This window comes from Dromaius novaehollandiae, chromosome 17, assembly GCF_036370855.1.
Source record: "Dromaius novaehollandiae isolate bDroNov1 chromosome 17, bDroNov1.hap1, whole genome shotgun sequence".
Classification (NCBI taxonomy): domain Eukaryota; kingdom Metazoa; phylum Chordata; class Aves; order Casuariiformes; family Dromaiidae; genus Dromaius; species Dromaius novaehollandiae.
Window position 1 is genome coordinate 15056694 of NC_088114.1, and position 23932 is coordinate 15080625.

General features: G+C 37.1%; 1 protein-coding gene across 2 annotated transcripts in view; it reads right to left on the reverse strand.

The window, feature by feature from the left end:
• Positions 1–1464: 1464 nt before the first annotated feature.
• The window catches only part of MED13L (mediator complex subunit 13L), a 211017-nt gene continuing 188549 nt past the window's right edge, over positions 1465–23932 (reverse strand). For both annotated transcript variants that reach the window (XM_026119072.2, XM_064522314.1), the window contains 9 exons: positions 21107–21295; positions 18012–18235; positions 17415–17557; positions 15112–15270; positions 13868–14044; positions 11412–11566; positions 7958–8119; positions 5754–5866; positions 1465–4340 (listed from right to left, as the gene is read on the reverse strand). In XM_026119072.2, coding sequence (XP_025974857.2) covers positions 4208–4340; positions 5754–5866; positions 7958–8119; positions 11412–11566; positions 13868–14044; positions 15112–15270; positions 17415–17557; positions 18012–18235; positions 21107–21295 — 1455 coding nt within the window. In that variant the 3' untranslated portion in view covers positions 1465–4207. The remainder of the gene's footprint in view (positions 4341–5753; positions 5867–7957; positions 8120–11411; positions 11567–13867; positions 14045–15111; positions 15271–17414; positions 17558–18011; positions 18236–21106; positions 21296–23932) is intronic.

Genomic DNA, 23932 nt, shown 5'->3' on the forward strand with positions numbered 1-23932 from the left:
CAACCACGAAATTGAGTAGCAATTGCCTGGTCTGATCTGCAGGAGTTGTGACTGCATGTGGACATGGGCTTCATCTCTTCATGGAAAACGAGCACGTTCTTGAAGCATACTTTGCAAGAAAGAGAGCGACAAAGATCTGTTTTTAAAATATCTTGGGTCTGCAGAAAATGTCTCATTTGATTTTGAGGGTCACTGCTGTTGTAAACAGATGGCTCCCAGCAGCCATACAGGCTAGCCATGGTTGATGGTGTAGCTTGAACTGGCAAGAAAACGGGAGGGTTGTAGTTTGCTTTCCCTTTTTCTCCTTTAAGAGTAAAGCTAAGGATGATATTTAAAAATACTTTAGAAGGTCATGGATTTTTTTCTTTACAGTACAGAAGATTGTGTTATCTGAAGAATCCATGTTTTTAAAGTTTTCCAGAACTATTCGTAAGGGAGATAAATGCAAAATATGCCTTTGCTTGGGCCTGCGTAAAAGCTTGTTAAGGTACAGCACTGTAAAAGGGGCTCGGTCTAGTTGAAAACTTGTCCCCCCCCCCCCCCCTTTTATTTTCCTTTTTCATTTCTGTGTTTAGAAACAAACCTTCTAAATCATAGAATAACTTAGGCTGGAAGGGATCTCCCCAGGTGTAACAGTCCAACCAACGCCCTGCTCAAAGCAGGTCTGATTAGATCAGGTTGACCAGGGGCTTGTCCAGTCAAGTCTTGAACACCTCCAAGGATGGAGTTTCCACAGCTGCTCTGGACAACCTGAGGTGGCAGATCTGGTTTAGTATTCTTCTTTAATCTGGAGCTGACTACATTTCGGTCATTTTATATATAATCCTACTTGGGGGGGGGGGGGGGATAAAAGGAGCTCACGAGACACTGATATGCCATTAAAATCTCCTGTTAAAGGCTTACCTGCTGTATAGAGAGAAATTTCATCTGTAGGGGGTGAAGCTCTTGTGATTAAAGTTTGCTAATGCAAAGCAACTACTACTAATGTATCACCAGATTCTCTCAGGTTGTTTCCACCCACCTGATCTGGCACAATTTACAATCTGATTATCTTGACTTCTACAATAGTGGTGCCAGTTTCCTTTCACAAAGACATAATTTTAAATAGAATGACTATTCTATTTTGCTTTAATTTCCACTTTTAAAGAAAAGTTAAGTACTACTGCAGTGTGAGCTTCTGTACATTGTAATGAGCCATATTACTCTGAAATGGCATCCGATAAAGCTATAGATTTAATCAACATGCAGTGAGTCTTAACAGGCAGGTGGGCAGTAGGTTACTTCATGGAAGGTAGCTGTGTCTCTAAATAAATATTAAAGAGCCTTTAAGTGAATTTCAGTTCCATTCACATCACGTATGAGATCTATAGCTACTTTGTAATGCAGGCCCTTCTCCACTAGGAATGGTTTGCCAAAGCTTAATAGTCAAAGAAAATACTCTTAAGAATAAAATTGCAACAGTAGTTTCAGTAATTCAATAATTTATTCATCTAAAAAAGTGTGTAAAAGTATATAGCTCTCATCCACAAGGTATATATGAATGACATTTAAAATGGAGGTCTTTATTATTATTGTTTCTTTTTATCAAAGTCTTTTTTAGTGTATTGTACCAGCGATATACTGTAGATTTAAAATGAACTTCACATTTTTTTTTGTTTTCTTTCAAATTGTCGGCTATATATAAAAGAAGCTCACTGCAAAATGCTCAGAGAAAAAAAACAAAACAAAGAAATTCAGAACTCCCCAGAAATGTACAGCTTTTACATTTAAAAAAGGTTCTGAAATATACATACAAGCATGCTGGACATTCCCCACCCCCTCCCGCTCCCTTTAGCTCAAACAACTGTATAATAATTCTGATTTAGGCATGAATTTCCAAAGTTAGAAATAAAAAAAAAAATAAAATAACTTTCTTCACTCTGTAGGAAAGCCAGGGCTTGTACATTTCAGATTAATTCAGTAAAAAACTCACAAGTAAAATAATGCATATTTAAGGGAAATATTATACAGAACTTTTCACACTGAAGTACATAAGATTTTTCTTTAAAATCTATTGCCATTCATTTATTTTGCACAAAAACGTATAAATATGTCACCAGCTTCTCTTAACTTAAAAAAATTAAATAAAAGACACCAGATGAAAACTACTCCTTGCTGCCCTTTTTTTATTTTTAATTTTTGCTTAGAACCAGGTTTCTGGGGAAGAAACGCCCCTGGATAAAAACGGCCCATTTAAAAAGAACAAACAAAATAATAATCCAAAGTTCAGATGAATCCTGGGAACAAATAACCCCAAAACGGTAAAAGATTACAAATGTCTACTTTACATTTTTCCTCCCCAAGTTAAATTTTTTTATACAAGTTTACAATCTTCATCTTTTTATGCTCTTCAAAAGGCCTTGAGAATTTTCTTTTCTGATTAAGAAAAAATAGTACTGCAATATTTTTAAAGTCAATTTTACACTGTACACATTAGATACAAATGGTTTGATATCAGATTTTTTTTTAACCTATACATTGCAAAGAGGATACCCATGTGGGAGGTTTGGTGCAGAGAATGAAATAATCCATTTACAGGTTACTTCTCTGACTTCACCTTCTCATTACACAAGGAATTCTTTTTTATATAATTTGTTTTAAATGTTACATTATCTCAAGAAAAATACTTTTTAAAATCATAGAATTTCATTTTTTTTAACCAGAACATGAACGTCTTTTGGAAGAACTTTAAAATTTGTAGGTTTTTCTCCACAGATAGATAACTAGGTCACACAGCCTGATCAAAGTGCCCGACCCCTCACATAAGGCAGTCCATGCCTGCTGCACAGTGCAACAACAAACATTAGAAAATGGAGTTTAAATATAAACCCCTTGAAGCCTGGAATGAAGGAGTCATAAAAATACTTCAATTAGCCATTAACCTTTAAAATGGCAATCATTTTACTAAACAAAGTAACTTTTCCACCACAGTGGTATAACTTCAAGTACTAATTTAATGATATAATTTTTAAAAATTATTTCTTTGAAATAATATTCCTATAGTCAGAAAAAATACACCAGATTTGTAACTGATTTAGTGTAAACAAAAACCATATTTTTGGATATGTACATGGACTAGTCTGCCCAGAATTAAAGGGCGACTTGGGTTTCAGTAAATAGTTTTCTAGCATCATTAAATTTATTGGAAATATATTTCAATCATAGCTCTACAATAGATTAATTTACCACTTTCCATTTGCCCTTACATTGGGCTTTAAAGTATTTTTCCTCCCTACCTCTCACTCACTCTTCTTCCATTAGGTAGTGTTATCCTTCATTAAACACTGGCCATGTCTTGCTTTAACCAGGCTAAATGCAGGTGAGAATTCCTTGAAATACAAGTATATTCTTACCAGAATATGCTGACGTGGTTAGAATTCTGAATATGCTCCCCTTCCCGACTTGGACTTTGATTGTTACTAGCTTCATTTTTGTTTTCTAGGTCAGAAGAGTGAGAGGTATGTAGATAAATAACCCTATGGTGGAACGGAGCTGGATTGTTAAAATATTCTACTGTTCCTGGTCCTTTATAATTTAATCCCTTCCCTCCCCAAACCTAAAAATAAATAAAATATCTCCAGACCATTCATATCTACATGGACAGGTAACAAATGCATGCATTCATCCCAATCCACTCTGACAGGAACTCCAGGTAGACAGAAAACTCCAATATTAATACGAAACTACGACTGGTTTTCTTCTTCTGCAAAGTCCCAGTTTATGATGTTCAGACAAGAAAATAACTTTTGGAAAACCCAAACTGGTCACTACAAGATATTTTTACTTGCAGGGCTGAAACTGCTCTTGGTTGTATATCAGAGTTCCCAATGCAAAAAGATACTGTAGTCTTCCTCAAAAAAGAAAAAAAAAAGGAGAGGAAAAAAAAAATCACACTGACCAGTAGTTACTGGGCCACCAAACTTAACACTGGCTTGAGGTTACTGTGTTCACTGTTCTTGGATGTTCCCAGATTTTGGACTGAAGCTGCCAGAGATGTTAATGGGTAGTTTAGTTTTGAACACTGCAGAATTCACATGTGCTTATGGAGGAACAGAAGCACAGCACACGACTGGTCTGAAGACAAGCAAAATTGTGATTTTTGCAGACTGTGGCACGTTTCTCAGGTTGAGGGGAGAATAAGCCAGAAGAACAAGTGCTTTTCTATCTATTAAAGTATATTCATGATGGCATTGTACAATTGAGTGAGCACCACAAAGTGGACAGGAAGGCAGGAGCTGCGATCCTGAGTGGCAGGGTTACATGTAAGCCAGGACAGTGCATTGTACTGCTCCAAAACGAACCTGCAGAAGAGAAATGCAGAAGGAAAAATGAAACTGGAATTGTTCACTCCTTTCCTTCTTCTCTAAAACATTTACTTTAACTTATCACTGATTTGTCTTGGAGATACACTGGGATGAGGACTGCCTGGTTCTACTAATGCTGGTGGTGTTGGGCAAGTAGCAAACTCGCCAAGAAGTTTGTGTGGAATGTGAATATTTGAATTTGACCCAAACTGTTTGAATCTAGGCTCTCCTCCAATACATAGTAGAGATTATAGAATCATGGAATAATTCAGGTTGGAAGGGACCTCCAGAGGTTATTTAGTCCAATCCTGTGTTCAAAGCAAGTCTAATCAGATCAGGTTGCTCAGGAACTTGTCCAGTAGAGTCTTAACACCTCTATGGATGGAGATTCCACAACCTCTCTGGCCAATCTGTTCCAGTATTTGATCAGCCTTACTGTAAAGTAATTCTTCTTTATGTCTAATTAGAATTTCCCAAGTTTTAAGTTGTGTCCTTTGCCTCTTGTCCTATCGCTGTGCATCTCGGAGAGCATCATCCTTTTACTCAGAACAAAGGGGGAGACAAATGCAATAGCTCAGTCCTCTGCCTAAGGTGACACAAATTCTAGAACAGTGTATTTACAACCAGTTTGAGTTAGCTGCGATTACTCTTAATGTTTCCTATTGATACTCTCTACTTGGTGGAAATGTCCCTTGTTCACTCTTTATGCTGTCTCATAAAACAGATTTTTTTTCAGTGTAGGACAGTCCCAACAGATGGGATGAAGGCAAACATTCTTCTAGCTATCTTCTACAGTAGAATAGGTTCACAACCCTGTATTAATTCAGGAAGAATATCTCCTTTATATCCAGGAAATTATCCTAATTCCTGAGATAGTGGGTATGAGGAGAGTGCCTCTATTTCCTTCTATAATTCCATTTGGTTTGGTGAGAAAAAAATATTTACAAGAAAAAAATATTTACAGTCTAGCTTACACCATCAGCTAAACAGAACAATCTTTGGGAGGCAAACCAAGGTATGTTGGCGTCCACTTATACTTTGTAAGGCACATACCATTCCTTTTCATAGTGTTGCAAAGAATTGATGAAATAACCTTCATAATAAGGGTTATAGTTTTAGGGATTAAACATATAAATGTATCTACAAAATTTATGTATTTCCTATAATTATAAGAAATCAGTCCTGCCCTTTGCTAGTGGTGGTAGCAACCATAGTAAGACCACTTTTTTTTTTTTTTTTTTTTTTTTTCCTTTTTTAAAACCACACAGGTAGGCAGAGTAGAGGTGTAAACAGTTGATAAACCTAAGGGCTAATTTTGCCAGGTTAAAAAGAAATGGTCTCTCTGAAATTTCAGTGCTGTTTTCCCATAACCTTACAGAGAAAATGCAGAACCTAAAAGGTGTTACCTACCTCAACACATCTGATGTAGTTTTAGAGTCCAGGGGGTGAGGAACACGCTGAGAATTTCTGGCAGGTAAAAGTTCATCTGTCTGCGCTACAGAGATATGATGATGCAATGAGGCCTTTGAAAGGAAAAAAAACGCAAATTAACTCTTCACATGACAAGTACTTCTGAAGATTCACAGTGAACAAATACAAGAGAGCCTGAAATGTTAGCAAGCTGAACTGATAACTCTGTTCAACCTGCCATGGCCAAGCGCATTCTGAAGTTCTGTAATTTAATTGTTACATTTTCTCAGGGAAGAAATGACGAGGGAAAACACTTTTAGGAACGTGTCAGTGATTCTCTTGGCATTTCAGTAATAGAACATTCTGATTCTTCAAACTCTCCCCTAGGAGACCCATCACAGTACACCATACAGGTGGAGGATGGCCAGCCAGAACACTTAATGCAGTCTTTGGCGTACTCTGTTCTGTTAGGCTTTCTGAATCTCTCTCATCTTTCTTCTGGAGCAAGGCCTGTGCGTTAGTTTACAGAGGGGCAGGAAAGGGATTTCATGTTGATCCTGTGCAGGGGTAGAGCCAACCATGTAAACCTTTCCAGTGGGTAGCCTAACAAACCGCACAGCCTGCCTAGGCAACACCTCTAAGTTATACTCCACCAACTGAGGCCTGCGCATTAGAGGTGGAATACTTCAGCTCAAAAATCGTTAATCCATATCAGATGGAGTACCTGAACCTATGTCATAGACCACACAAGTTTTCTAATTTTGTGCACCATACAAGTTTTCTAATTTTGTGCTGTGCAATACAAAGGAGACAGCACCACCTGCTCTCTGAACCATGTACAAGTTACTGCACAAATTCAGCCCCTTGCTTTTATTAAAAATTGTCTAAACCAAAACAGAATGTTCCAAGTCAAATTAAACATTTAATTCAGCCTAGATCTGAAAGAGTAATTGCGTTGGGGCAGGGGGAAGGGTGGTGGCTCCTTCTCTCCAGTGCAAATCTAGTATAAGCTTATGGAAAGAATTCATCGAGTTGCCTGGAGCTCTGTTGACTGTGCTTTTACCACTGGAAATGAACCATAGTATTTATATCACTCATTCACAAAAATGTAGTTTTAAGTTTAGGATAAAGCTTCATCTCTAGCTCTATAAATATGGTGGCTTGCATTTCGTGTTATTTTTGAGATCTCCATTTAGCAGGTTTAGAGCAAAGCACTTCAGGAAATCTGTTCATGAAAGTGGAGGGCACAAGGAATAAGGAAGGTGACCTTATGTAATTGGGTACTTCAATGCTGAGGGGGAGGTGGTATAGTGAATATAAAGCCCACTTGCTGACTACAGCAGTCATTCTTAAACGATCAACTGTAAAATGCCTTTTTTGCATGAGGAAAGAATTGGGAAACACTGAAGACCTTTACTTTGATAATAGCCTGGCAGACACAGAGAAGAATTTAGCTAGAAGACTACATGATACTTGTAAAAAATGTTTAACATTTGCTAATTAAACTGGAAATGGATAAAGAAAGTAGCACTGTCTTAACTATTCTGTATGTTGCTTGCTCGACTGTTTACGTGGTGCTCTTCAGGGCATATTTTTCACCTTCTTTCCTTACTCATTAGTTCACATCCCTTTGATTCATGCAAATGAGAAGCTGCATGTCTCTCTACAGGGGGCAGTGAATTGCTAGCAGTTGAACCAGTTCTGCTGTACACCTTTTGCAAGCGCTAGCAATCTTCCAGAATGGAAGGTATCATGTGTGCTCTGATGTTGCAGACTGCACTTTGTGACTTTTACAACTAAGGATATAGGAATGGAGAGTAAATGCTTTATCTGGAGGTGCTATTTTCCTAACTTTTAATCCATGTGTCATAACTGGACTATGGCAGAATAGGAGCTATGTCCCTCCTGCCTTAGGTTGACCAAAATTTAGAAAGTGACAATCAGAACATTTCCTTAATACTGGATATGGATTTGATGATTGCTTATTTAGAAGCTGCCAAGTTCTATTCTATTTCAGGTAAAGGCTGTAGGAACAGAGAGTAAATTTTAATAGCCAGCTATCTAAGTTCAAAGCTAGAATTATATTTCCATTCCCAATACTGTCAGTTGAGATAACATGCAAAGCCAACATTTTCATGGAGAATTCACAGGAGATAAATAAAATTCTTTCCCCCTTTCCCCTGTGAAAGGATACTACCACAGACCTTCAGGAAGAGGGGACACTGGTTTTGTGCCTGAGGACAGGATGACCAGAACCACTGTGGAAGATTCTCAGCTTTGGCAGTTGATACGAAGTATCCAAGAGCAAGGGGTTGCTGCTTCAGTTCTTCAGGGGCTTCTCTAGAAAGAAGACGTTCCCCTTGGCTCTGAAGAAAAAGTTAGAAAGACATTTGTTTGTTTTATGTCATTACATCCCCCCTCCAATAACATTCATTTTCTTTACTAATCACTCAGGCTTTAATGCAGTTTTGTCTTGTTATTAATGAGCTATCCTTTAATCTCAGGCTATGCCATGCTTTCCCTTTATTCACAAATCTTAGTGGAAGTTGTCTAATCCTTTCCTTTATCCCTTGCAGTCGGGTTTCTCAGGAGTATGTTCCAGAATCACTTTAAGTTCCCTAACAGCAATGTTAAGCTCTTAAATTGAAGTGAGTTTATAGAGATTTTGATGCTACAGAGTAACTTAAAGGTACTAGGCTCTGGCTGCGAACCTGAACAGCTTAATGTGGACAGGCAGAGAATAGAGCAGTGTTGATGTGAGGCTTTTATCGCCTCTAAGTTTATAGCATTACAGGCTTTCCCCATACCTAGAAAAACCGTCAAGTTGCACTGCAGATGTTCCTGACTTCAGCTAATGGAAGAATGTGTTACACACTCAGCTATGCAAGAACAAAGAATACCTGCATCTCTATAGGGTGTTTGCTCTTTCAGTTAGTTACTTTTATACCTAAAAAAAGAAATGCTGTGCTTTATATTCCTTGCTGTAAGAATAACTTGAACAGAAGATACTATGTTTTATACATGCAGCCACCCAGTGTGGGGAAAAAGAAACAGCTGATTCTGCTTTTCTAGTTATATCAGTAATGAATTTATTTAAATACAGGGAGTTTTTTAGAATTAGTTATTCATGTTCTCATATATAGGGCAAACTTATTTGGAGAAGAGAGAGTGGAACAAGAAAAAGTCTTCAAACTAGTTTTATCAGACATTAGGTTGCTGCCTGGCAGCATATATGTATGTTTTTATTTCTGTGGACTAAAAACAAGATAGATGAACCTTTGCACACCAGGCTTGCACACACAGGAATGCTTCAGGAGTTTATCGCCCAGTGTTTCTAAAAAATGCCTTATATATCATGGACCACATTAACAAACAAAGGACTGCCTCAGGTATTAGAAGGGCTGACTGCCATTCCATTCTGGAGTACATTTTTATTTTACGTGGATTTATTTTTTGTAAACACTCTTCATTATTTTGCTTTACTTCTTATTTCATAGATTCCTTCCCCCCGCCAAAAAAAAGGATACCTGTGAAGTACTCTAGACTGAAACTTATCCCAGCAGAATTGGGACAGGCAGTCCATTTAATCCACATACACCTTTGAAGTCAGCAGGAAAAAAAGATTCTACTGAAAAGAAACTGGCTTAATCACAGAACCTCTGCTGCTAGTCCTTGAAGCAGTCTTTCTCCAACAGTAGTATCTTGATCAGGAATCAAAGAAAGTTAAACAGTCCATAAAGCTCGGAGAAGGCTACAGCGCACCTGGCTGCAGGCACTTGGAAAACCTAACAGCAGACCTTGAAACGGGCTGCTGAGCAATCAGGACTTACACTGGTAAACTGCAGCTATCAATTATGGGCTACATGGACGGAGGCTTGACCTTCCCTGACCCACAAGGTAATGATCACACGCTGTTGCTTTTTTAAAACCAAAAATTACACATCAATTACTAGGCCCTTGTTAATGGTTAAACTGAATTACTATGACAGGTTCATCTAGAAATGGCTTGTCCAGGTCTCTAAGCTCTTTGGTCATTAACCTTTCAGTACTGTTCTTAAGGCATTTGGATAGAGTTCCATTGAGAATAAGTTGTGTAACACATTTTTCTAAAAGTGGTACAGAACAGAGATTGTTCAATCAACTAAATATGAAAGGGAAATTGTAATGAGTGCTTAGTTGTGATTTATGATTAGAGGGTTTGGGAACAGAATTTAAAACTTTTAATTTGCCCACATAACAGTTTTAAATAACCAAGTGACAGAAATGTGTAATTATTTAGCCTTTGAAAAGTGAGTTGAAGTATTAGTGTAAGGTGATTGTGTACTGAGATCACAAAATAAAACATTAGCATTTTTGTGGCTGGTGCAAAAAAAATTTTTCCACTCGCAGACAGTATTAAGCTGACCATTGAAGCATTCTGGCAGAGGTAACAAGGAAATACACAGAGGACTTCTTCCTTCCAGGTGATAAAACTGGCATATCTCATAATCCTAAATATCAGTCATTTTCAGCAAGTGACAATTTTTTTCTTAAGAAGATATTTACATTTAGGAAAATGTGCTGCTTTGTTAGAGTGGATGAATAAGTAGCATCATTCACAGTCAAATGTCTTAGCTGTACACCTCCCTAAGTAGCTATTTAGTAGTTGTCTCTAACCGGATTTATAATTTCACTAGACAAGACCGTTTGAAACCACCAGTGATAGTTGCAGGTACTGATCTGGTTATTTTAAAAAAATCCAGGTTATTAAAACAGAACATTTAAATACATGGACTTATCCATTTCTTCTATTAAAAAAATAGTCTATTTCTTTAATAAAAGACTGTACTATTTAATAAAGAAGTAATATGCTATTGCTTTAAATGTACTTTTTCTAGAGTAAAACTTCTCTGCTGCCAAATTATGAAACCTCTTAAACTTTTGCATATTTGTGATGGAAAACATTTTAAATGTACTCTCTTACACAACTGAATGTATGCATAAGAGTTCCATCAAACATGATCCAAATTACACTAAAGCCGATTCAGAAAAATGTTTCTTGAATTATCAAAAACAATTTGCATTTTAAATAACCACTGGTGTTGGAACCAGCTTTATAAAAGCCACTTCAAACAAAAATAACTTTTAAACAGTATGTGCTCTGGGCTAATTTTTACTAAGAAAACAGCATTTGCATAAACATCTAACTCCTGCAGAGTTTATACTGACAGGGTTTTATTATTAGGAGAATTATCTCACTTCTTGCCTCCCTCAGAAACTGATCTGATCAGAGCGCTCCATGTCTTCCTTTCTCTCAAGTGCTCATCACTTTGTGCCAGGGGCGTTCTGTATGGTTTTCCAGAGAAAAATCCATAACTACAGATTAAGTTTATACAGGGTCATTGAATATGGCTCTGCCATAAGAAATAAAAGCCTTCCTCTCCTCCTTTCAATTATCTTCTACACTAACAACTAACTTTAACTTGGAAAATCAGTCATGGCAGAGGCATCTTTTACAATGGTATTTAACTAGTACCTTGCTGTTCACTTAATTACGTTTGAGAATCTACAGAAAAGGAGATTCTGTTGGAAGGTTTTTTTGTTCTTTTTTGTTCTTTTTTTGTTTTTTGCTTTGTCTTGCTTTTAAGTACCATGTCCCCTGCTGTGCTAGAGCCTTACCCTACTATGCTGGAAGTGAGATCCCACTCCAATACCAGATGGGGAACCGGGGGAAGGAACTGGGGAGGAATTTGGTGGAGAGTGAAGATTCCCTGTTATTAAAATTCCGAAGTCATTGTCTATGTCATCTGGGAATGGGAGGTCAAACATGTCATCTGAAAGGGAAAAGAAAAAAAAAAAGTAAATCATTTCTCCTCTCCTGCACTCGTTTTTGTTAAGAATTTTCTCTAATATATTACCATTCCCTTTTACACACTTGAGACAGATGAAGGCAGCAATACACATTTTACTGTTTCATCCTTCTTATACCTTTGACTTCAACCACACAGATTTAAAAGGAAAAGTAAGCAGACATTTACTAAAATCATGAATTTTAACAATGGTCATACAGTGCACAAAAATCCTGTCCTACCAGCTTAATAACAAATCCAAATTGAACTTTCTAACCAAAAGAATTACACCTCTCTGCAGTTGGTCACAGAAATCCATTAACAAAATACTTGAAATACATTAAACGAAACTACAATATGCTCCCCTCAGCAGGTGCTGCTTTTCAGGCTCCCAGTGCACACCAGCACTTTGGTGCACATTTGCTCAGAGTATTCTGGGACTAGTCCTAGCAGCTTCAAAGAAATTGTTCAGAGTCAAGTACTGTTCAGCATAAGGGCAGCAGGGCCTGATCCACACTCACGCACTCACTTTTATAATTATTTTAAATACTGCAACAGGACTTCCTACAACTCTGATTTTAATAGTTTGATTTCATCTCAGAAATTAGATATGCTCCTATTACCTACCATAAGTTGCCATCATATTTTAATTTAGTTTATATTAGTATGTGGGACAGGAGTAAAAATGCATTGAAAAAGTATTTGCATTCTGTGAAAAGTACATTCCCTTGCTCAGTCCTTTGGAACGCAAGTTATGATACCATGGGTAATTTACGTGATGGAAAGCTAAGATTATAAACACAGATCAAAAATTACAAACATCACAGTATAGTTTACAGGGTCTTTTCCTAATCCAGATTTTTCAGCAGGCAAAGACATTTAAAAAGTATAATGACATTTAAAGTACATTTTAGGGGACACAGAGAGACGGGGGAGCTGTCTGAATTAACTGGATTTAGGAGAATCACAGCCAGATTTATATTAAAACACACTAAAGAGACCCTAAATAATAGTCAAACATTTCTATATAGTTTTAAATGTGTTTTACAATAAATCATTTCTCTTGAAAAATTTGCTTCAACTAACATCACATGACAATGAAAAAGAATTTGTCCTGCACTAATTTCAAGCTGAAGTCCTAGTGCTGAAATAGGCAGGTGATTGTTTTTCTTCATCTTCTGAGGAGAAGCACTGGATTGCAAAAGCAATGAATTAACTTAGTTTATTAACTTCTGTCCTACAACCTCAATAAACAAAACAGAACTAATGTTATGCTCTGCTAAGCCTCCAAAGCATAAATGAGATGGCTAATAGCATAGGAAGCAGTTTAATCATTAAATACAACAGAGTTAAGAAAATTAAATTTAACACCATTTTGGAAAACGCCAGCTCCTGTACCTGATTCTAATTAGCATCTGAAGCACTAAAGGGCAGGTTAATGCAGGTTAAATATTTGTCAGCACAGCATTCAGTCAGGATTCGGGGGCCCTGAAAGGACAGCTGCTCAAGTATTAAGAAGGGTAACTTTCCTTTTGAGAGATCAACTGAAATTCCAGGAGAAGCAGATCAAAGTAGACTCTTTCATTAAAAATACTAGATTTTTTTTCTTCTCTGTACTCTGTCTCCCCTTGTATTAGAATACTTTTATTGTAAGGGTTTGTAGTTACTCTTGGTTTAAGCTGTTTTATAATCATTTAAAAAGATTTGTGGTAAAACAGTTAGAAAAATACTGATTTGATAAAAAAGTATTAATCAGTCTTGCTGTTCTGATTTATAGGATTGAATATGCTTAAAACCACACCCATTATGTTAAGAAACCTTGGGTTTGTCTATTTTGCCTACTTTACGTAAAGATTAAAATTTTAAAACAAGCACCTCCTTCCTGACAAGTTTTGTACACAGCAGACTACCAAGTGAACCGCTAGTATAAAAACCAATTTGGCTTCATCAATTCACAACTCAGGTCACAACAACAAGAAAAAGCATTTTATAGTCTGTGCCATTTTTTTTTGCAAGTTGATTGGTCATTAGAGAATATTGCATTTGGAATAAATCAATATGATTACCTGAAAACAGTGTTCAGAAAAACATAGTATATTATTCTCTAACTATAAAGTAGGTGTTGTTGTCTTTAAATTAAATTAAGGTGGTATGTGGTCCATGTGAGAACACTGGTCCATTCAGTTTTTATTGACAGCTGGTACAGCTCTGCTTATACCTTTTGAGTAGGCCACTGAGCAAACACAAATATTTTAGCTCCTACACTAGACACAAATGTTAACTTACCATTAGTAGGGCTGAATCCATCCTCGTTAGGATAATTTGCTGGTGCTACCTGGATAGTAGCAGAGGTTGGGAAAACCAGGATGTGTGTACAGGAGGCATCCTGAGGGGTGTTCAGCTGAGAGGATTGCAGATTCAGCGCAGTACTCCGGCCAAACACCGATCCCATAGTGACAGCATCTTCCAGAAAAGAAGCAATGGCAGAGACACTGATTTGCATCATCTTCAAAATAAATGTTCTGTGTCCAATTAAATTTCTATGCATCTAATCTGGGTTTGCAAGCTAACACAAGCATTTAAAGTTTCTTATCTTAAAAAGAATAATTTACTAGAAGAGCCTGAAATTAAGATCACATGTTGTGTAGATAATATTCAGCTATGTGAATTCCCATACTATGCCCTATCTTTCCCTTCATTCTGCTGCTCCTTAATCAAAGATTTGCTTGTTAGATGTGGAAGTCAAATTTATTTTGGACACCCACATCTGTATAAATCCAAATTATGTAATATACCCCACTTTGGATGGCATTAAAAGACATAACTTGCGATCTATTTTCTCATGCCGTTAAAACTCTGCTTTGAAAATTACTCAGCTTGATGAGTAATTTTCAGGCTGTTCCCTGCAGTAACCTCCCCCCTCCCCGAAACCAAGAACCAGAGCAGTTTGTGAGGATTTCTCATCGCATAGATAACTGTACATACTTACAAAATACAACAAATAAGGAAAGGTAAACAATCCAATACAGAAGAGCTTAATGAAATTAACTTCGCTTTGACTTAGGCCTGTGGACTGTATCTCACAACCGAACTCTTTAAAAAGCTTAAGTGTATGAAAAGGGAAGTAGGTTTATCCTTACCTCTTCTTACATAGTCTCCTATTCTGTCATGTTACAGACTATCAAAATATTTGCATTCCTCCTTGCATAAGGGCTTGTACAACATGACATTTCAGCTGATGCAAACTGGTTCACCTCAAACCACGACCTCCCCAAAGAAAAGGTCATCAGTTTGACAGTGATATAAAGTAATCTTTCCTCCTGGGAGTCAGTGCTCCCAACATAGTATCTCTCCATGATATTTTGGGGAATTCTGCTAGCTCAACCTATTTTCTTCCATATTTAGCCATGCTAGTCCAGGTCTTACTGTTAGGCCCCAAAGTTTCCCAAGACTGATGTATTTCTTATGTGGTTTCTATGATAAAAGAAGAAAAGTTCAAGCAGCATTGAAATAGGTGGATAAAAATTTACCTGGCATCACAACAAAGGAGCCTTGTGGTTCCATGGCAACTAAGCAGGCACTAAGGATAGAAGGAGAGTCCGCGGATGAGATACCACACATGCGGCACACCTCCTTTAGCTGTTTGCTGATTGTCTGCAGGGAACATTCCCCAAGGAGGATACTCCAGTCTGAAAAAAAGGAAGTTTTGATAGAACGTAATGGGATTCTGAAAAATCCAGCACTTGCTTGAAAACAGTGAAATACTAGTAACACTTGGCATTTCTTTAACACTTTCCACTGGGAGATGTAGCATTCAAACATAAATGGATTGAACTTCCACATACTTCTCTGAAGCTTAAAAATTAAGGAACAACTGAGAGCTTGACCAAGTCACTTAAAGTTGCTCTGTATTAGAACTAGGAATACAGTCCTATATGCTGTGTATTGTGCTTTAAGTATTAAAGCATCCTTCCTGTCAAGGATGGAAGAAAAGCAGTAGAGGACAGTACCCTTTTCACAGAGACATGAGCAGAAAATTGAAGGGTTATAAAGTACATTTTCAGAATTGACCGGAAAGGCTGGCTGATACTGTACTGATACACTCAACCCAACAAAGGTATTTTTAATACATAGTAACTTTTCATGTACAGCAGAAAAAAGAAATTGGTACTGTAGAATAGTTATTCTGGGCTGTTTCCCCCTTAAACAATTGCATGGCTCTCAGAACTGCATATTGAAGCAGTTACTGCAAAATAGTTTATCCTGTGATAACTTGTTGGTTTTCCAATGATCTAACTGCCTTACTCTGACAAATCACTTAAGAGCATGTGTTTCTGTAAGAATGAGTCTCTGATTCTACCTGTAAGGTATGAGGAAGTAGTTATCTCATGTGAAACAGGGCAACATACAAGGATTTATTTTATTTTATTTTTTTGTTTTCTTATTTACATGCAACTCAATTTCTGAACTGCATTGTTCTTTTTTTTTTTGGAAAAGGACATCTGTTTTCATCTAATGTTGCATAATTGGAATATTTGCAATGGAAGCAAACAAATGAATTCACACACAACACAAATTTTGTTACATTTTCTTACAAGTAAAATATACTAAATAAAGTAAAATACACTAAATAAAGTGAATACAGTGAATGTTTCTTCAGAAAGTTGTCAGTGGGGGGGCAGATATGCCTTCAGGGGACCTCAGTTAACCGTTTAACTGACAGATTCACAAAATCAGAGGGAGAGAACTACTGATTGAATTCTTAATCTGTCCTGCCTTCATTCCACTTAACTCTCATGCATGCGATGGATAGCAAATTCACCTACCAGAGCAGGCAACTTCTCTTTTTCCCTGCATGTACTATGTAGGGGAAGGTATTTAATTATTGCTCCCCTCCCCACCAAATATTCCCTTGTGCTTTCAGACTAAATTTTTATTTCTTGTACACTGTTTTTTGAATTCTTTCCAATCTCAAGAAACACAGGATCTCTTACAATAAGATAACAATAGTAATTCACATCGTCAGTTATCAACGTAAGAGGATGTACACTGTTTAATTAAATATCTTTATCTTTCAGCCTAATTCATCTTCATGTTCCAATTCAGGAGATGGGAGAGAACTCAGAATAGCTTCTCAGAACTCCCTTTTCTGTTAATCAGTTACCAACAAACACATGAGTAGTGGCCACAGCCATTAGGAATGGAAGATAAGATGCTGAATGCATATATTTAAATTAGCGAGAGGAATCACTGCTACCGTGAAGCAAGGCAGTCCCTACTCCCGGATTAAGGCAGCTAAACCTGCAATACACCAGAGCTCCCTTTCAGTTCCCACAGAGCTGTTGGGAATGCTAGATTTGGGGAATTCTTTGCAGACCCCAGAGAGTACCTTATCACTGGTAAACACTGATTATCAGTTATTTTTGTATATCACAGAAATTAGGTTTTTCTTTTGTTCAGTAACTTTGTTCATAAGAATTTTTATTTTGAAGCTTAGGAATCAGAATTGCATCCTATTTCTGTGACAGGACAGCTGTTGTCCAGATCTTTGTCTAGCATATGATCAAACACAAGGCTTCCACTTGGAAATAACACTGTGCTCGTACTAGTTAATCTACACAGTACCTACAAGACATGAGCAAGTGATGTCAAGTCCAGTGTATAAACATGGACAAAGACTGAGGCAGATGATTTATCCAAGACAATAAAAAAAGCTCACTGCCAGGGTAGGATTTTAAAGGTTCGTGATCAATCCTGTAAATCATTCTTCCTTGCTCACTAAGGCCATCTCTTCATTCCAAAACCAGTTTGTGACAGCACTGAAATTTCCTACCTTTTAACTCCCCGTGGCCCAGGCGACCAAGTCGCCCAATTACAACTCTCCAAGGCAGTGATGTCATCTGTACGATACCGATACACCATTCCCAGAGCTTCTGCAGACCAATTTTACGTGCAGATAATTTGCTCCTCCTTGACCTGGAGAGCACAGAAGGAGAAAAAAAATAAAAGAGAATGAAGGAGAATATTCAGACTTCTATTCTATATAATTATTTCACTGCTTACCACCTGCAGGAGTTCTGACAGTGCCCTAACGGTGCCCAACTTATCTTTTAGTAACAAGAACTAGAAAAAGTATTTGTGTGCTTTCAGTAGTGCTATTGCTGTAAAGGTAGTTGAAAGGTGTCCATATACTGAGCAACATACCAGTTGTTCTTGAAGGTACTCTCAATTAACATTTGTAAGACAAGTGTAACAATAACTTTTTTTCCTCTGCAGATCATAAATTATAGAAGTGCCCATTTAAATGTTATCATGGTAACAGCACTGTGATCCCCTGGGCAGGAAGTGTGATTACAATGCAATGGGCAAGCAACCAATAAGGGATGACAACTATAGACCTAGATTTAATGTAAAAAATAAAGGTTTCTACCTGTTTGGTAAATCAATATTAACTATGCAGGTTTCCAGCAATTCACCATGAAGATCAGTGCAGGATGCCAGAAGCCAGCGCTGATCATGAGACAAACAATATCCAACAAAAAGCACATTGTATTTCTGACTGGCCTCTCCGAATGTTTCTCCCAGCTCTGTCTGTTTGTCTTTGATAGGTGCCAGTATGAAAGGAGGTGAGTACAGCTGGATTGGGCTGGGCCTCTGCAATAAAGTCAACATCATCATCATCAGATATATCAAAAACTGTTTCATGTAAGAAATGCATGAACATAGATTAGCAGTGAATACATAAAAATGTGAGTTTGAAACAATACATAAAAGACATTCATAGTCAAAGCAGGTACTGGAAAAAGGGTGGACACAGACAATTCATTTTTACTAGTTAAAATTAATTCACTTCAAAACTTATCCAAAGATTTTTTTTTTCTTTTCTTTTACACATAGCAAAACTAAGGTGCAAAATGGTCTTTGCTCATGGTGGTATAAATCTCTGAAATGAGCAGAAGTTTAAACCCATTCCTGTTGTATGTCCTTCTGTTAAAATTGCTAGAATCCACTTTCCTCTGTCCATTCCCACACTACCTACGCAGAAATGGACATCATCATTTAATGTGGGTACCAAGGACTTTAATTCAGAAATGACGCAGCCACAGCTTAAACTTCTTCATGCACAGTTTTCTGTCTAGGTAGTAGGTATAAAGAATTTCATATATGAAAGTATGTTATCTTATGTCAGAGTTTTATGTTAGAAAGACTTTGGTCTGAGAAACAGAGTTCAACACTGGCCTGAGCACTGGCAGATCTGCTTTACACACTACAGTGTGTATCTTTAAAAAATATCCTCCCTGCCAATCCTCAACCTGTGGGAGATCATAAGAAATCAAGGCACCATTTAGCACCCAGTTTTTACCTATATACAGAGGTAAATTAGTATTGTAAATAATTTCATGCGCAGTCTTATTGCAGAGTCTGAACAGTAATAAGCCATTAAATCTTTCTTTCCATAGAACCATAAAATCACAGACTAGTTGAAGTTGAAAGGGACCTCTGGGGGTTGTCTAGTCCAACCCCCCTGCTCAAAGCAGGGTCAGTTAAGGCGGGTTGCCCAGGACCCTGTCCAATCAGGTTTTGAATATCTCCAGCGATGGAGACTCCACAGGCTGTTTGGCCAGCCTGTTCCAGTATTCGATCACCCTCACAATATGAAAGATTTTTCTTACATTTAAACAGAATTTCTTCTATTTCAGTTTGTGTCTGTTGCCTCTTGTCCTGTCACTGGATACCACGGAGAAGACTCTGGCTCCATCGTCTTTACTCCCTCCCACCACATATTTATACACATTGATAAAATCCCTCTTGTGCCCTCCTTTCTCCAGGCTAGACAATCCCAGCTCTCTCAGCTTCTCCTCAATGTCAGATGCTCCAGTCTCTTAATCATCTTCATGGCCCTTCACCGGACTTGCTCCAGCATGTCCATGTTTCTCTTGTACTGGGGAGTCCAGCACTGGACGCAGCACTCCAGATGTGCTCTCACCAGTGCCGAGTAGAAGGGAAGGATCACTTCCCTCAACCTGCTGGCAACACCTGTCCTAACGCAGCCCAGGATACTGCTGCCATTCTTTGCCGCAAGGGCGCAATGCTGCTTCACGTTCATTCTGTTGCCCACCAAGACCCCCAGGGCTTTTTCTGCAAAGCTGCTTTCCAGCTGATTGGCCCCCAGCCTGTCTCTGCTTCATAACTCCTCTCTGAAGAAAAAGACCTTATGGGCCTGACCAGATATACTCAATAAATTAGAAATGGTCAGGATACTTTGTTATTTTTTCAGACAAAGTTTGGAAGTCTGCAGTGCAGACTGATCAGAAATGCAGGTAGGATGGATAAAGTAGGCATCCGATTATTTAAGTGCACTAAATGCAAGCAGGTACTCATGAAAACATTATTTACCTCATATTTTTGTGTCTTTTGTCTCTTCAGAAAATTAAATATGACATCAAAAGTGCAAGTTAATCAGCTAGAGAAAAAAAGCAAGTTACGGTGTTTTATTAGAGACATTATGGGGGTACCATATTTCTGCTTATGTCTCTTTCTAAAGGTATACTTCCTCGGCTTCCTTGGTACAGGAACATTAAAGCGAGGGAGATGATTGCAGGGGTGATCATAGCTTGCTGCACGATGCATCCTGTTGAATGAATAACCTTTCTCACAAGAGGCATGAGGAAAGAGTGTGACAAAGAGGTGCCTGCTACAGGACTGCTAAAGAACTTCTATAGAAATACTGAGTGAGAGCTTTCTGACTAACGCATATTTTCTTCCTTATGGTTTTATTTGAGTAATGAAATGTGCTGATAGTTTGTTTTTATAATGATCTTGAAATTAAGTTTTTAAACGTTAAAAAGCACATTTTGATTTCAAGGTAAATGTTTAGAGTTGGTTCATTAAATCTAAATAAAAGTCATTGTTATTTTCCAAAGCATGAGAAATATTCATGGAAAATAGGATGGATTATTCTTCTTTTGAAATTCCTGAAATTCCGGAAACAGGGCTTCAATATTTACAGTTTAAGACAGATGAAAGATAAGCCCACTGAAGTAGGGGGATTTCTCCATTACCTCAGGGAATTAAATAATATACATAATTAGGAACAGCAATGTATTTCATATATATGCATGTAGATTATTTATATTATTAATATATATATGCCTATAAATATTACATATATAATAAGAGTTGGGTGTAAACACTTTCTGGTAGGAATACAATAGACAAAAACTACAACATGTCTCAGAATACCAAATAACAGCATACTTTTTCTCTTCTTTCGCACTGAATTTAAACTCAACCTTTTGTTTTTTAATTCCAAACCATAAGCTTAAGATGTTTTGAAAGCAAGCAGTCTGGCATTTTTCTTACTATGTTGTAGTTAGTATTATCTTATCTCTTCCCTTTATATTATCATCTTCTGTACTTTGAAGAAATACTCCTCAAAAGTAGTTTTCCTACTCTTTTTTCCTATTTCAGAAATGTGGTTACAATTTATTAACAGGCTTTTATTTTCCTGACACCAATACTAACCTCAGGATTTTTGAGGGTCATCTCAATGCTGGCAGCTGGCCCAAAGCCTGTGAGAGACTTGATGTGGATCTGTGTGGGCAACGGCCTCCTGCATTGGCAATACACTGAAAATGCCAAAGACTTCAAGTGCTGAATGTAGAAAACCTGTTCATCCTTCATTGTCTGCAGCATGTACTGGCAAGGCACAATCTATATAATTCATAAAAACAATAAAACATCATTGGTTCATTAATACCAAACCAAATCAGATTCACCCATTCGTTAGTCATTTAACAACCATGACACTTCATACGTTTTGCTCAACTATATGCGTTACAGTACCTGTAGTTTCCCATCAAGACTGCTGCCCTTTAGCATGAATGGCTGCAATTTTCTCTGACACAAAATTGCTGTTTCCTCTTACAATGACATATGTAAGGCTGCACAATCTCTGAGAAAGCCCTGCTGTCCAATGTAAATGGAAGAGCCTTCTTATAGGGCAACAATAACTGAGTAGTACTTAAAAATTCAGGCTATAATGCCTGAAAAATACATTTTACTAGAGAGTCTCAGTGAAATTTGCTTTCATTTAAACATCATTGAATTAAAAACCAAACCAACCAACCAAAAAGCCCAGGTTATTTTCCCACTCAAGTCTTTTATAAAGTCCACTTTCTCATTCATACTGCAGTTTGGGAGAGGAACATGACTAATTATGCCTATAGTCTCTATCAGGAGCATACCACAAGAAGTAATTACTAGTGGCATTTAAAAGCAACAGCCTAAGACTTTGGGCCAGGTTTGATTTTTTAACTTTACATTTAAAAGTACTATTGGAGAATGAAGAGCAGGATCTCCAAGAATAGGTCAAGTTACCACTTATCTACAGGGAAGAACTATGACATATCCTCAATCCAAAACCAAAAAAGCCCATACTCAAACACTTGATTTTTTTTAAAACTATTTTTCTGATCAACATCTTCATTTTAAAGTAGACCTACTACATAATCTTGGCATTCTGAACTTTGTGATTAGGCAGGTTTGTTTAGATAGGCTGTAGTTAAAATCAAGATTTGTTTGCTGTTCACATAAGAAGCAGCATTACATTGTCGTTCTTAAAGAAGCCATTTGGTAAGATTGTAGAGAGCAGAATTAAGATTACATTATAATGATTTATGTGGTTCGTGAGTCTTGTTTCTCCTTTTGAATGTAGCAAAACAGTGGAACCTCAGCAACTCTTACACTGACATTCGGTTTTGTTTGTTTCAGAAAGCAATGTCAAGCGAAAAATACTTCAATTTGCATGTTCCACCAGCAACAAGCAGATTACCCTGTAAATCTGCGCAACAGGAACAGGGAGGAAAAATGGCACAGTGTTCTTTCAGAAGTAAACAAAACAATAAAAATAACCTTTTCAGTTCAAATCCTTTTTAAAATTGGAATTAAATGCTTGTAAACTCATTCTTTACGTATTGTTGAGAAATACAGTGTCCTACACATGGCTGTAGGAACCTGTGTTTCTTTCGAATAGTGAGATTTTTGGAGCAGAAACTGTCATTCCAAAGTATTACATTCTATGTAGCACAATGAGACCCAAGCAGATTGTTTTAACTAATATTTTCAGTAGAAATAAAATTTAGCATACAGCTTCTATCATTCTGTTTCTTACTTGAACCATTAGAACTTTGGTAGCATTTTCTATTTATTAAATGTCAGTGTGTATTTTTAAAAGACAACTCCTTTATCCAATAATTTCACTAGCAGAGCTTTTGCAGCCTACATATGAATTATAATTAATCTGCAAACATATTTTTATTTGATTTATTTTTAAATGACTGTCTACTTCTATGTACTCTAGAAAAGCTGTGAGAATACTGCACTCGTAACTACATCCTGTTACACTTAGAGAAAACTGTCTACTATTCTGACTTATACTGGCAAAATGCCCCATATTTTGAGAGCCAAACTGTAAGTGCACAGAAAATAAACAGGATTTATAAAGAGCTGGTAAGCCCATTAGTTCTTTTATACAGACTAAGATACAATTTCAATATACAATTTACATTTCCTTGTATTTCAGACATTGCAATGTCCATTGCTATTTTATTTTTAGTATCTTTAGGTTTCAATCAATTAAATTGCCTGGAGTCTACCAAAATAAGCAGTTGTGAAGCTAATTTTCAGTTTGTCCCCAAACCTAAAATATTTTGGTGACAAATTCCACCTCACTTCAAGGAATAATAAGGTTGCCATGAAGGAAAATGTCAAGATTATGAAAAAGGACAAATGTCTTTAGCGTCTGACTTGAGACACCAAACTAGCCTCTACTATATTTTTTTTAATCTAAACAAAATAAAACTGTGTTTGAAGCCAAGTTCAGCATTCATGAGCAAGGTATATAAAACCCATTCACTGCTTCTGAATATCCTGGCTAAATCTTTTTGCTAATTCTTGCATGTATTACCCATGCACATGCAGAGTCTGTTTGCTTGTAGTCTCTGGCCTGCTATTCTCCCCACCATTTACACTGAGCCACTGGGAAAGAAGACACTTGGCAAAATGCAGGCAGCCTGGGCAATAGTCCAGGCTCTGTTTCTGACTATACAAATTCAATTCTTAAGTAATTCCATATTAAGTAACTATTATTATATACCAAGTTATATGGTAAATTATTTTTAAGCAGCAGATAATAACAATACAATAGTTAAATTATGCACTAAATGTCTGGTTTCATATACTTCTTTTGCATTAAAGAGTATAATTCAGAAAGAATATAATAAGCAAACAACTCAACATACAAAGTAATCAAAGGAGCAACTGAACATTTTTCCCCTGGCACTGGCAACC